The sequence below is a fragment of the Pteropus medius genome, unplaced genomic scaffold, assembly GCF_902729225.1.
Source record: "Pteropus medius unplaced genomic scaffold, Ma_sr-lr_union100, whole genome shotgun sequence".
Taxonomy (NCBI): domain Eukaryota; kingdom Metazoa; phylum Chordata; class Mammalia; order Chiroptera; family Pteropodidae; genus Pteropus; species Pteropus medius.
Genome location: NW_024351730.1, coordinates 19,878,825 through 19,894,181, shown reverse-complemented (window position 1 = coordinate 19,894,181; position 15,357 = coordinate 19,878,825). Strand labels below are relative to the sequence as shown.

The 15,357-nt window shown below is 34.5% G+C and overlaps 1 protein-coding gene across 3 annotated transcripts in view; it reads left to right on the top strand.

Annotated features, from left to right (window-relative positions):
• The window catches only part of LOC120588157 (UDP-glucuronosyltransferase 2A2), a 68,577-nt gene extending 56,531 nt beyond the window's left edge, over positions 1–12,046 (top strand). Inside the window, exons 5-7 of one of the 3 annotated variants that reach the window (XM_039845360.1) lie at positions 2,066–2,153; positions 2,619–2,838; positions 10,413–12,046. In XM_039845360.1, coding sequence (XP_039701294.1) covers positions 2,066–2,153; positions 2,619–2,838; positions 10,413–10,692 — 588 coding nt within the window. In that variant the 3' untranslated portion in view covers positions 10,693–12,046. The remainder of the gene's footprint in view (positions 1–2,065; positions 2,154–2,618; positions 2,839–10,412) is intronic. The other 2 variants (XM_039845358.1, XM_039845359.1) reach the window with 2 other exon arrangements.
• The last annotated feature ends 3,311 nt before the right edge of the window (positions 12,047–15,357 follow it).

The window sequence follows — 15,357 nt, the reverse complement described above, 5'->3', positions numbered from 1 at the left end:
TAAGGACTTTCTACATTTGTATATTAACTATAGTATATAAAACTCTATAATGGTACGTCTACTAAGTAGGCCTATTAAAACTTTCAATTTCTATTTCTAAAAACTTTATTCTTATTTGTAGCAAGCTATTAGTATATAATCTGGAATTTGTCCTCCAAAAGAAAAAAAGTATGGAAAAAAGGTTAAAATCCTAACAAGATAGTTCATTAAATAATGAATAAAAGGACAATTCCTATTTAACTTCCCTCCAAAACCAAAGAAAGATAGATAGGAGGAAGGGGAAAAAAAGGAAAGAAGGATGGAAGGAAGGAAGGAAGGAAAGGAAGGAAGGAAGGAAGGAAAGGAAGGAAAGGAAAGGAAGGAAGGAAGGAAAAGGAAGGAAAGGAAAGGAAAAGAGGAAAAAGGAAGGAAAAGAAGAGAGACAGAGAAAAGAGGAAAAGAAAAGAAAAAAGAGAGAAGAGAGAGAAGGAAAAGAGGAAAGGAAAAGAAGAAAAGGAAGGAAGAAGGAAGAAGAAGAAGAAGGAACAAAGAAAAGGGAGAAGAAAAAGAAAAGAAAAAAGAAAAAAGAAGAAAGGAAGGAAAAGGAATGGAAGGAAGAAAGGAAGGAAGAAGGAAGGAAGGAAGAAGGAAGAAGGAAGAAAAACAAGGAAGGAACAGGGACAGGGACAGGGAAGGCGGGAAGGCAGGCGGGCGGCTGGCGGGCATCGAAAATATGCCTGGAGGAAAAAAGATATCTGATATAAGCATCCTATCATCCGGCTCTTATATTTTAAACTGTCCCTTTATTTGGTTTTTAAGTTCGGATGTATCCTGACCTCATCAAGATTCTAAATATTCATATTGTTTATTTCAGATCCGCCTAGTTCTCCGCTCAGTCATTGTTTCTTCTTCCACCTAATCTCTGGATTTTAATTGATAAATATCACTTGTAAGTCATAATACTGTACTTAATTGACTATTAGCACAAGCCTTTTCAAAAAAGGTTGATGTCAATGTCCTACTCTCTCAATGTTTGCAAACTATCCCTTTTGTACATTCCTCTCAACTATCACATAAAGCAGGGTGGGGCTACATGATTTTTAAATTACTCTAGAGCCTTAAAATTCTTTAGTTCACTTTCCCTTTTGACTGAAGACTGTATATCCCAAGCTGGAGCTAAAACACCAGAGAAAAAATTCCAAAATGTCTTGCCAAAACAGAGCTGAGAAGAGCAGGAAGAGCAGAGCAGGGCAGAGCAGAGCAGAGTTGAGCTGTCAAGACAGAAGGACCATATCCTAGGGCTTCCTCATATCGGTGTTGTTTCATAGCCATGCTGCTTCATAATTGAGTGTAACACTTTGAGCGGTTCCACAGCTGTGTTGTACTCACAGTGGGCTATATCACAGCTGAGCTGTTTGCACTGAATAAAGTTTCCTTCTTCAGTGCACCCCAGATCGGAGATTCCTGTTGAGGCTGAATTGGCGCCATCGACCATCAGTTGACACACTGAACTGCCAGCCTACATTTTTCCTACCATCTGAGCTAACCCTTTTGTAGGAGTTCCTGGAATCATATTTCAACCAACAAGACAGAGACTTTCCCTGTCCAATTGGAGCTATGCAGCTATATCCTCATTAACATCTTCACTGACCACTCAGAGCAGCTCTACCCCGACCAATCAGGAAAGTGTTTTGTGGACCAATTGAACTGTTAGGATGTGGAGTCCTTATTTGCATGAGGATGGGTCAATCAGGGACCAGGGGTAGGAACATCTCTCTAAATAAGACAGGCCCTCTCTGGTTCAGAGGGTGAACTTCCTTTTCTACTGAAGATTGAGGACTGCATTTTCCCGGCTGGAGCTAGAACACCTAGATAGCTTTGCAGAGCCAGCTGGAGCTTAGCTGTCTAGCCAGAGAGGGGTCACACCCCAGGCTGCTTGACCTCGGGGTTCCTTTGCAGCCAGCAGCCATGCTGTCCCATAATCGAGCTGTTCATACTGAATAGTTTCCTTCTTTACCACAAAAAAAAGGTAAAAATTCTTAACTGTAAGTTTTTACTTGCAAAATGAAAGCATTGTCTTCCACAGATTTTATGGAGATACAAAGGAAAGAAACCAGCCACATTAGGAGCCAATACTCGGCTCTATGACTGGATACCCCAGAATGATCTTCTTGGTAAGACCGAGGGGAAAAAGCTGTATAGTTTGATCATGGGCAAATTGAGTAACTGTTTAACAGCAAATATTTTTAATACATGTTTAATAATATAAATTTTTTACATTTTATTGCATATTTAAGGCAGGTATAATTTAAAAATTGGCCATTGTTTATAGATTTCTGCTTCCTCTGGTTCACAAAAGAGCATGTTCAGTTAAGACTCTCATCACTTTTCAAATTTCAGTCTCAGTTCCAATATCACCTTCTCAGTAAAGTCTTTCCAGACAATGCAGAGGGAGTCAATTCCACTTTTTCCTGGGATCACGATTTTCTGAAATAGCAATAACTCCTGTGCTCAGCTTTTGTAGGAAATATTGCCTTTTTCATTGAGTTATCTTGCAGTTTTTCTCAATTATCCTCTGAAATTCTGTTAAACTATTGTAATAAAATTCTAACCAACTTCTCACCCAACCCTCAAACTAGGTCATCCCAAAGCAAAAGCTTTTATCACTCATGGTGGAACCAATGGGATCTATGAAGCTATTTATCATGGGATCCCTATGGTGGGCATCCCCATGTTTGCTGATCAGCCTGATAACATTGCTCACATGAAGGCCAAAGGAGCGGCTGTGGAGGTGAACATAAACACAATGACAAGTGCAGATTTGCTCAATGCCTTGAGAACAGTCATTGATGAACCTTCGTAAGTACTACTGCTTTTGAAAGGCTTATCTTTGATTATGTTACCCATCATATCTGAGACTGTTCAATGTTTCCTGCATTTGTAATTGGTGTACTTTATGAAAAATTTTATTTATTTCAATTAGTTTCAAGTACACAGTACATTGGTTAGACATCTATACAGTTCATAAAATGATCCCCCCAATTGCTTCCTCCTTCCCCTGACCTTCCACCTAGCCAACATATTAATACCAACTACATTCCCTCTGTCATGCTCCCCATCCCCATGACGATCCATCAGCTACTAATTTGTATTTCTTTAACCCTTCACCCCATTCCCAGCCCCCAACCCCCTCTGTCCATCACCAAATTGTCCACAATATTTGTGAGTCTGTTTTTGATTAGTTTGTTCTTTTTGTTCCTTAGATTCCGCATATAAGTGAAATCATATAGTGTTTATCTTTTTCTGTCTGACTTAATTACCTGCTAGGTCCATCAAAGCAATATCTCTTTCCATCCCCTTCCTTTTAGTCTGTGTGTGTCTTTTAATCTGAAGTGTCTTTTAATCTTTTAATCTCTTGTAGGCAGCATATGTAGGGGTCTTGTTTTCTAATCCATTCAGCCATTCCATTTTGGGAGGGGGAGCACTTAATTCTTTTCCATTGAGGTACTTATTGATAGGAATGTAGTTGTTGCCATTCTTTATTCTTGTTTATGATACATGTTTTTTCTTCTTAAAGAAGTCCCTCCAACATTTTCTGTAATACTGGCTTGGCGTGATAAATTCCTTTAGCTTATTTTTGTCTGGGAAGCTCTTTATCTGTCCTTCAATTCTAAAGGAGAGCTTTGCTGGATAAAGTATTCTTGGTTGTAGATCCTGGGTCTTCATTCTGTTGAATATTTTGTGTCAAGCTCTTGAGTCCTGCATAGTTTCTTTTGAGAAATCAGCTGCCGGTCTTATGGATATTCCCTTATAGGTAACTGTTTTTCTCTTGCTGCTTTTAATATTCTTTCTTTGTATTTAAACTTTGGCATTTTGATTATGATGTGTCTTGATGTGGGTCTCTTTGGATTCCTGGATTTGGGGATTCTCTGAGCTTCCTGGAGGTTTATGTCCATTTCTTTCACTGGGTTAGGGAAGTTTTCCATCATTATTTCTTCAAACAGCTGTTCAACATCTTGATTTTTTTCAATTACGCCTATCAGATGAATATTTGAAGCTTTAATAGTGTTCCATATCCTCCTTAAATAATTTTTATAGTCTTGGCATCTTTTTTCTTGCCATTCTGATTGAGTGTTCTGAGTGGCTTTCCTGTCCTCTAGAGAGGGCATTTGATCCTCTTCTTTATTCACTTTGCTTATTCCTTTGTATATTCCATTTAATATACTTCTCATCTCAGATAATGTGTTCTTCATTTCAGACTGCTTCCCTTTTATAATTTCCATTTCTGTTTTTATGTTTTTTATCTCTTTGTTGGAGTTCTTACTGGATTTATCTACACTTCCCAAAAGTTCATTGAGTATCTTTATTACTAGTGTTTTGAACTCTGCATCTGTTAGGTTACTTGACTCCATTATTTCTGGATCTCTGTTCCATTCTCTCATATGGTTTCTGCTTCTTTGTCTGCCTTTTTGTGTCTGTTTCTATGCACTAAGCAAAGCTCCTAAGTCTCCCAGACTTATTAGTGTGAATTTGTGAAGTAGGTGTCCAGTGGCACAGTCCAGAGAGGGGGTCAGCTGCAGACCAAACTTAGCCCAAGCCTCTGCCCCATCGGGGCCACCTGTTGATTCAGCAAGCAATCCACAGATGCCGTGCTTACAGTTGCCTCAAAAGGCCACACCAGAAACTGAGGCCAGTTGCTTCCAGTGTGAGTCTAGGTGCTGCTCAGCAAGTGCACTGGGAGGGGTAGGGCTCAACAAGAAACAATGGATACCACCGGCATGTCTGTATCCCTCGCTCTGACAATGTTGCCCTATAAGTCCTTAGTCCCCCCTGCGCATAGCCAAATGGGCAGTGGTGCTCCGAGCGAGCAGATCTGTCACCGCGAAAATCCACTCATGAACACGGCCCCTTTACGAGGCATTTGCTGCTGCCACAGCCACCATCTCTCTCAGCCGCTTGAGATCCAGCAGCCCTCTCTCCATCTTTCTTTCTGCTCATACAGTGTGATTTCTTGGATTTCTTCCTCTCTGTATGGCTTGTTCATCAAGATCCCAGGTGATTTTTCCTTGCTGCTTGCTCCTTGTTTCTGTTACAACTTTGATTTGGTCGCCAGAGGGATGAACAGAGCCTCTATCAACTACCATTTTTTCCCTCCCTAATTGGTATACTTTTAAATAAAACCATAAAATAACTACATAAAAACCACTTTATTATTTCATTTCACAAATTTATTTGTGAAAATTGCAAAAACACTCAGATTTCAAATACCTACCAATGTCTTATTAAAATAATGTTAATGATTACACTCAGATATTTATTCTGGTTTATCTGTTTTATTTTATAATATACATATGCTTCTTTAAATATTATACACATTCAGTAAGTACAAAAATGGAAGTGATAATTTACCCAATATTAATCATTCAAAAATAACCATCCTTAACACTGAGAGCATACTAATTCATTACGTTTGCATATGTACAGTGAGGAGAGATAGAATAATTAATAACTTTATAAATATCAGTTGTGTGAATTTTTAAGAAAAATCTTAAATTTTATCTAATTTAGCTAAAGATAAATTGAAATAAATTTTAAACTATATTGAACTTTAGATATATCTAATTATATCTTAATTTTTTTCTCTGAAATATCTCACCAAGGTTCAAAATTAATATATATATATATACTTTTGAGTGGCTTTATTTTTTGGTCTGGTTTTTGTTGTTTGTTTTTCTGAGTGTTAATTTTTAACTATGTGTTTTAATTTCAGCCACTATCAGTTGAACTCAACTCTGGAAGTTATTTCATTTCCTGTGTATTACTTAAAATTTTGATTTGTCAATATTTATGGCACTTACTTATCTCACATTTATTTAGTCTCTTTGTTATATTTTAAGAGAATTAAATTTCACCATTTATTCAGAGATTCTTTATTCCAAAACATATTCGATTCATTCTAATTAGATATATCATATGGAATTTTAATTCAATAAAAATTTGTGGATATTGAATTCCTTAAGATTATGTTTAACAATAGTTGTTTACTGCCCCAATATGAGAATAACACCTATCTGAATATAACATACTTAGCTCTCACTTTCTATTTTTCAGAACTATGTAAACATACTCATGGTCTTCTAACTTTATTTATTTATTTATTTATTTATTTATTTATTTATTTTAAATTCATTCATTTTTTTTTTTATGGTGACATTGGTTAATGAAATTCAATAAGTTTCAGCTGTACACTTTAATAGTAAGGTATATATGTATTTACACTGTGCGTTCACCTCCCATAGTTAAATTTCTTTTGTCACCACATATTTGACCCCCTTTACCCCATCTACTTCACCCCTCCTCCTGCACCCCTTACCCTATGGTAACCACTAGTCTATAGTCCATGTCCATGAGTCTCTGTTTGTCCTGTTCATTTGTTGCTTTTAGGTTTATGTCTCACATGTAAGTGATATCATGTGATTTTCAACTATTTTTTTTTTTTGTGGAGGCTACAGCTTCACTTTGAATTGAATGAGAACTGTCAACATTAACAGCCTGTTAATGGAAAGGAGCTGAGATTCATCTGACTTAATAGTTTAAATATTTGATTCTATTCCTTTCTGGCTTGTAAGGTTTGCGCTGAGAAGTCTGAGGATAATCCAATGGCTTTTCCTTTATAAGTTACCGTTCTTTTCCCTGGCTGCCCTGAGAATTCTCTTTGTCATTGATTTTTGATAACTTTAATACAATGTGTCTTGGTGAAGGCCTTTTTGGGTTGAGATAGTTGGGTGTTCTGTTGACTTCTTGAATTCCGAGCTCCAGCTCATTCCTGAGATTTGGGAAATTCTCGTTAGGTCTAATTATATAAAGACCTCGCTAGCCTGTTGCAAAAAAGACACTTTTCTTTTAGTTTCCAGTAGGTGGCATCTAAGTCTCTTGGATACTAGCTTTATATAAAGCATTAATAATGCCTTTTTTTTTCTTATAGATGTTTAATCACACTTGCTACCCTCAGTCTCAGTCCCTGGCAATGTTAGCAACAGTTTTGTCATGTTTGCTCAGATTCCCCTGGGACTTCGCAGTGTTCGGTCTCAGAGGATATGGGGGGAAGTACCCTCTGAAGTGGAGGATGGGGGTTGAGGCTTGGCCTTGTGTTTTGCTTCCGCGGCTGGTAAAAATCAACTGTTATTTCTCTGCCATCCACGCTCCTCTGCCGTCCCCACTTCTCTGCTTTCTGACCTCATGCCTGGGCACTGGTGCCAGCCACATGGAGCTCACAGCTCTCCCAGGAAGAGCTGTTTATGGAACTCACTTGCACTTTTCTCCCCCCCACCTTCTACAGGAGCTCTGGTGGCTGTGATAGGCAGCTTCTTTATTTCTCCCAGTCTACTACCTGACTCCTGGGGTTCTGACATATGGTAGTTCTTATGTGCAGATCCCATGCTCAGATGTGCTGGTGTATAGTTTGGGTGGTTTTTTTTATTGTTGAGTTTTAGGTGTTCAACTTATTGTTGTTTCAAGGGGAGAGATCTGGGGACGTCTCTCACTCTGCCATGTTTCTCCAAACCCCGGTCATCTAACTTTAAATGCTGCATAGATTATGAGCACCATCTTATCATTTCTTTTTTAAATGTTCTATTTTTTCCAGCATGGAAAAAAACCATTATTTTTTATTCAGAAAGTAAAATATAATGTATCTCTATGAATTATTGTCAACATTTCCCTGGGTTGTAATGAGTCCTTTCAACATTGTTGATATAAAATAAATGTATTTAACTTTTCCTTTCAAAAATAAAATTTTCGTATGTTATTTATAAGAATTTCTTTTAGTTCCATTTTTATCTCTATTTTAGGGACATCAGATTTCAATGTTCTCTATGTTAAAATATTTTGTTTTCCTTCTCTATTATTTTCTAAATGTTCTAATTAATTTTTATTTTCTTAATTCACAGAAATTGCCCCAAATAGTACATAAGTTAGTAAATTTGCTTTTTCAACATGAGCATTGCTTGCTGTTTCTGATTTCTTTAATCCTTTACAATGCTATTTTACAACGTATTTCAACAGCTCACCAATATCTTTTAACAGTGCTTGTTTTATATTTCGATTGTTGAACTCTTATTTATAACTCTCACATTCTTATCACACTTCAAAACTCTGTTTTGAATTATATATTATGTTTCATGATATTCTAAGTCTGTCATTTTTGAGGTTTTTACCTCAATATTGTGTAAGTTTTTATCATGATTTCTTTTTCATCTTGCCCTCTCAGTACTTGTTCTGAATTTTCATAGGTGCATTATATTTAAATTGATTCTAAGTTAGCTCTGACACAATTATTTTTATTCAGAGGCACAAACTGAAGGCTACTTGTAACATTCCATTCACATGACTGAAAACCAAAGTTTAGGAGGTAGGAGAAAAGGTAAACTCAGGTAGAATTTTGAGCAGCTTTTAGTGGAACTATTTTGAGTAAAACTATCTGTTCAAAGCCTTACTATCAAGGTTTTCTAGATAAAAGGATCAGTGTATTCATTTCCAGAAAAGGATACTAAATATTTGCCTTGAGTCCATGCTAAAAAGTCACCTCTCTTTTCTACTATTCCCTCTCACATTCCAAACAAATGACTTTTATTAATATACATATTTAAGCAATAATTTTCAAAATATTATAAATATTAACTCAAGAGCTGAGCATGAAGTTAGGAGATTCAGTAAGACTTACTGTGATTTTTTTTTCTCTCATAAATGATGACCTTGATATCTAATCTATTAGACTATTATCAGGTTATTAATTGCTGATAATTTGGTTCATTTTACTAAACATCAAAGTAGGCAAATTTGGTAATTTTTTAAAACTATACTTCATTCTATAAAATGATCATTAAATTTTATTGATGACTTGAAAACTGTTGATATAAAACATACCACAGAATCATAAATACTCTTAGAATTTTCTAAGAAAATACTTAACATTATTTTAAAATACCTTAACATTGACTCTAAACCTAACGTCAATTCTGAAATTATCTGGGAACAAAAGAATCTAGTGTAGATTGAATATATGCATGTATTTGTATTCCAGTTTTATATTTCTTAAAAGAATTAAAAACACAAAAAATACATTTAAATACATAAATCATAGTAATTTCATCATTTATAACATTTTAAGATAACAGAAATAAAACATTAGTATAGAATAAAATATGGAATTATAATTTTAAATATGAGCATAGTTCTTTCTTTTTCTATCTCATTTATAAGAAAGAATACTATATTTTTATTTAGATTCACAAATACAAGTTTATCAAATATGTGTGTATTTCAAATTTTAAATCTTTATGAATGATGAAAACTTGAACAAAAGAACTATTTGGATAAATAGACTGCTATTAGCACTGAAGTTTGCCTAAAATGTATTAGGAAGAATCCTGTGAAATTACTGTTTTGACCCTATCACTATTTTTATTTAATTAAAAGATTCTTCTTTCTCATTGTGCATATAGAGAACACATTATCTCTTGCTGCTGGATCTACTGTACCACATTCACTAGTGAATGATGACCACATTTCTCTTTCCCCAATCCCAAAAATGTCCTGCTCTACTAGGACATCTCATCAAAACTCACTTACTTTCTGTCAACTTCATGTCTCCAGGTTGGAAATTTTATTTCTACCAAAAATCCAGAGAAGCGTGCTAATTCTGTTTCAACCACCAAGAAATGTCAAGTGAAAACATAACTAGCCTTTCAAATACATACCTATAACCATCGTTGTTTGAGAGACCATTAGCGATATTAACTTTACGACTACCATATTTCCACAATATCTATGTGCTCAAATTCTAGCGAGATATTTCTATTTACCTTCAAAACTCAAATTTCATCACTTTGTCATTTCTAAAATTACCCTAGAACCTTCACCCAGTTTTGACATTACCGATATAGACAATGTCTTTTGTATCACAAACACACAAGAGTATGCAATGGGGGAATCTCAGACACTACAAAAATATGACTCATCAATGTTGACTATCAGTTGCCAGTGTCTGTCAGACAGCAGAGTTCATGCTTATGGACCTTTTAGTAGATATTTTCCAACAATATGGGTTAGCTACAGTCTTGGTCTTAGAACAATCCTTGAAATCATACTTCATACAATATTAATATTCTTTCTTGAAAAATTTAAGCTTATTCCTTTTTTATGTGTTTATATTTGGCCACATTCTGTTAAAAACATATTTCTTCCGTACACACCATTTACAACTCCTAAAATGCTTTGCAACCAGCAAAGGTCATGTCACAACAAAGATTAAATGTTTCTCCACATCTCTGACCTTTGGGTGGCATAACATATAATAGATTATGCAAAGGTATCACATACTTACCTTTAATGAAAAAGACCGTCTCATTTCTGCCTATGTCTTTGTCTACCAGTTATAAAGAGAATGCTATGAGGTTATCAAGGATTCACCACGATCAACCTGTCAAGCCCCTGGATCGAGCAGTCTTCTGGATTGAGTTTGTCATGCGCCACAAAGGAGCCAAACACCTTCGGCCAGCTGCACACAACCTCACCTGGTTCCAGTACCACTCTTTGGATGTGATTGGGTTTCTGCTGGCCTGTGTGGCAACTGCTATATTTTTGGTCACAAAATGTTGTTTATTTTCTTGTCGAAAATTTGGTAAAACAGGAAAGAAAAAAAAAAGGGAGTAGATCTTTCTAAGTGTGGTAAAGGCCTGAATGGTCAGTCCTGTTTAGTTTAGCCACAATGACCTTAATAAAAACATATCATCTTCATCCTGTTTTCAAAATTCCTATGTCTCTACCGTAGCCTACAGATATAGCCTAGAATTTGACAATACCATTAACTAGTGAGCATGTCCCATTCTTCCTTTGTCTTTTCTCAGGTGGCTTTATCTTCTTCCTCTTACTTTCCTGACACAGGGACATTAATCATTTTACGTATATTCTATACATAATATTAAATTCTTAATTTTCAACTTTAAGTGATATGCAGACTGATAATATGCTAAATCCAGGGAGCACACAAAATGTGAGCTGAATTTGATTGATGTAGGGACCATGGAAGAATAAAATTTACATGTTCCCCTAGAACATACAGATCAGGGAAACATCATAGAAGATTAGTATGTTATAAGAATAGAATTGATTACATTTTAAATAAAAATAAGCCCAGTGTTGCTAGGCTCAGAGCACGCATGGTTAATTACTATGATAGTACATCAAACTAGGATATTTTCCACCTTTAGTCAAGAAGTGCTCTTGGGTGCCCTTTAGTGAAAGTGTCTGGATACTGCCTTCAAACAGAAGAGATCAATTGAGTCATATTTTTTTCTCAAGGACAAAGAATGTGGCATTATGTTAAAGGCAAACAGATCATTTTGAGAGAAAATAACAAGAAATATAGATAATAATATAGTAACTTGAAATGCCTTTTTGTTATATTTAAAAAATCACTAAAAATATAATAAAACATAATTTAAAATTTTTTAAATAAATAAGAAATAAAAATTACTAATACTGATAATCTGTAATCACTATTTATAATCAAATGTTTAGTTTTCAGTCAGAAAAACAAATATTTACCTGTAATGTAAGATTGTTATATTATTTTTCAGTCTTTATCTTTTAGAAATTTAAACTCATCAATTAGTTGTTATGCCAAGAACATAAGATAGTAGCAGGCTTCCTTGAACAAAAACATGTTAGAAGAAATATTTATCAGTGCAAAAAATTAATTAAATGCAAATGTTCATAATTCAAATCAGCTTTGCATTAATTTAACAAATAGATTAAAGATTGAACTTTCTTTACTTTTATAAATTTAATGACATGTCTAACTAGGAATCAATATGAGTATTTGTTACACAATTGAGGAGATAAATGATGTCCACTGGCTTCCTGATAATTTTGAAATTCTTATTCATTTTAACATGGTATATTAAAAATTATTTTCAATTAAAAAATAATTGTATCATGAAACATATGAGTATTTTTTCTTGAATATGTCCATTACTAAAAATGCAAATAAATTCTAAAATATTTTTTTCTGAAGGCTGAAAATTTATTTATTATATGTTAATATTTTTAAAGCGTGATTCATATTGATGTATTTTGACTTTTACAAGTTTCTTATGTTTTGAGAACTCTATGTTTGCTCTATGCCCAGTGTATTCTCTGCAGTTAGAATGCAGTGAACGGCAATGATCTAGTGAGACATGGGTCAGCTCTGAGTACTACCCTAATCCAGTCATCCATTTAGTTTCTGATACTGACCACCATTGCAGAGAAGACTTGCTCCTGCTCTCTGATTATGTGCAGATTTCTTCCTTTTTCTTGAATATCATCAGAGGCCACCTGGCAAAAATTCGAGGTGATACCAACTGCATTAGTGTAACTGCAGCGTATACTTGGATTGCAAAAAAAGTCTGATAATGGACTTTCCTTAAGAGTTTCATGAAATGACTCAGATGAGGAAACTCTCACCCTTAAAAAGTGGAAACCAAGACCCATCAATCAGAGTACTTTGCACAAGTCTTACATTCTCAGAACTTAGACATGTTCAGGAGGCTGAACTCAATACTTTTACTTATTTTTTTCATATACATTCCATGTGCCCCTTATCTTATGGCAACATCTCCTCTGGTCATGGAGGGTTCTTTACTTGGCAAGATGATCTAAATCTTCATCCTCTCCAAATCAATATGATAATATATTCTATATGAATAATTTGTCACAGATTTTCATTTGATCTTTTCTATGGACATTAGAATATTAAGATGGATTCTAATAATCTGCTGGATATTAGACATAATTTTGCCTAAACTTATCATGAGTCAGTGACCTAGTTAATCTTCGGTATTTTGTATGTGTGCTGCCAAAGCAAGCACAATCTTTTGTATTTTGGATCAATCACCACAGCCAGGAGAATAACATTCTTCAACCCAATTCTAAAGCAGAGGATCTTAAAAAAAATCAAGTAGAGCTCACAGTTTCCAATCTTAGTAAATCATGGCCATATCCCCAGGTGGAATCCTTCCTCTCTTGAAAAATGAAACCTCCAAACTGCCTGACTCTAAGTTGTAATAATGAAAAACAAACTTGTCTAAAGGAGATGGTGAAGTATACTTGCTTGGGGATACATTTCCACTTTTAATCACTTGAGTTCTGAACCCATGTGTTCAAACTAAAATATATAAGGGCATCATACATCAGGTCACTATTTCAAGCATACAACACATTTTTTAAGACTACCTGAAATATGTAGGGTATGTCTCAGCTAAAACCCTGAAAAGCTTTCACTAGCTCATGGAGAAATTGGTAAAATCAGCAAATTACATGAATATTAGACTTTGCTATGTTCCCTTAGCTATAAATATGTTGCCTAGTCATATACAATGTTGATAGCAACAATGATTTTTACTAAGACTCATGCCCATGGTTTTTGATGCCAGCAAAAATACTACTGAGAGTGGAGGGTAGGAGGATATTTGTTATTTAGAAATTATAACTACTGCTATGGAGAAAATGAATGCATCCTCTAGTATAGAAGGTGACCAATGCAATCTTCTACCTTCTGGCTGGCTAGAAGCCTAAGGAGTGGTGTCATATTGAGAAGGAGATGGGGCAGTATCTTCTATTAACAGGTTGGATACATAAACAGCTGAAGTAGCCAGATGAGCCTTGATGAGTTGAATTCCATGCTGTGTGTTCATGCATCGTTTTCATCCCATTCTCCAGTGCTCCTCTGTACATGAGCTTTATAACCAAATTCTAGAAGGTCTAGAAAATGACAGTGGTATACACAGGATTGCTCATCCAGAACACTTTATTATTTTAACACTTGACTGAAGCACTTGATTGATCTGAAGGAAACCCCCATGGAATATGAAGATCTTCATAATCTGTGCAAATTCAAAAAAGGTTTATCCGCATAATTCTACTCCACATCTTCTTGCCTTTAATCTTCCCTCTGATCTTCCCAAGTCTCTGATCAACCGAGCAATCCATTAGTCACTGCTGTGAGTCTGTAGATGTGCAAAGCAGGCCATTCTCTTTACAATTTTGTCAATGTTTGCTATATAGATTTTCAAGTGGTGATAGCTTTATTTACATAAAATTATATAACTCCCAATGAATGAAAAATTTTATTATTTTTCATTGACTTCCATTTTTGGTAATGATTTTAAAGTTAAAATCAATTATTGTCTAATATCAATATAACATCTGCATTCTAGTGTTCAGTATATACGTGACATAGTTTTCATGTTTCCTTTAAATGTTTATATGTTCTAATGTTGTACATGTTGTCTTTTTAGTCAGAATATGACTAGACTTTTATAAATTAACCGTTTATGTGTATTTTCTAAATACAAATTTTGTGTCTACTTTTCTTTATTTGGAAACTACTATATTTTATTTTCAATGTTTTCAGAAGTTCTGTTTTTCTGATTATATTTTACCATCTTTATTTTGATCCTTGTAACTGATGGAGTGGGTTTTTTGTTTGTTTGTTTGCTTGTTTTGCTGGCTTTTCCAATATTTTGATCAACTTATTTGGAAGTTATACACTGTACAAATGTTTATGTGCACCCTTTTAACCAGCACATAACTGAATTTTTATAATCTAACATGTTTTATATCTTTTACCTGGGAATTTTTATACAGTTATGTTTGCTAGGATAACTTACATATTTTATTTTTATTATCACTTTATGTGTTTCTATCTCTATGACTTCTTCGATCCTTTTTGTTGTTCTTTAATATGTTCTTAAGAATCAGTTGAAGTTTTTATTATTTTTTGTGAAGTTCTTTCATTTCATTTATTTTCCTTCTAATTGTAAGACATTCAAGCAGTTGTATACATTATTTTGTGGCAATTTTTAAAAATCAAAATGATTGTTCATTTCTTTACCATATTACTTAATAACATAGAATGTTCAAATGTATTAGGACCATGCCACATTTAAGTTTATGTACCACTAGGTTGAATTGGGCCAGTTATCTTTTTCGTTTTTGACCCTTTATATTTTTAATCTTACTCCTTTGATGATATCATCCATGTAAATTATTTGTATACCAGTGACTATGAAATTGACATTTCTTATGATTTATCTATTCTGTACTGCAGACTAATAAATCCAACTGCCATCTCTTCATACACATGTATTTTAAACATTCGCTATTTAAAACTCAGCACTTACCTTACTCCAAACAAGTTTTTCTGAAATCATCTCTATTTCGATTAAAAATCAAGTCAGTCCTTCCTGGTACTCAGGTGAAAATTATTGGCCTCACTATTTATATTTTTTTCTCTCACATTATCTAATAATATCTGTCAGCTTTACTTCACAGCAT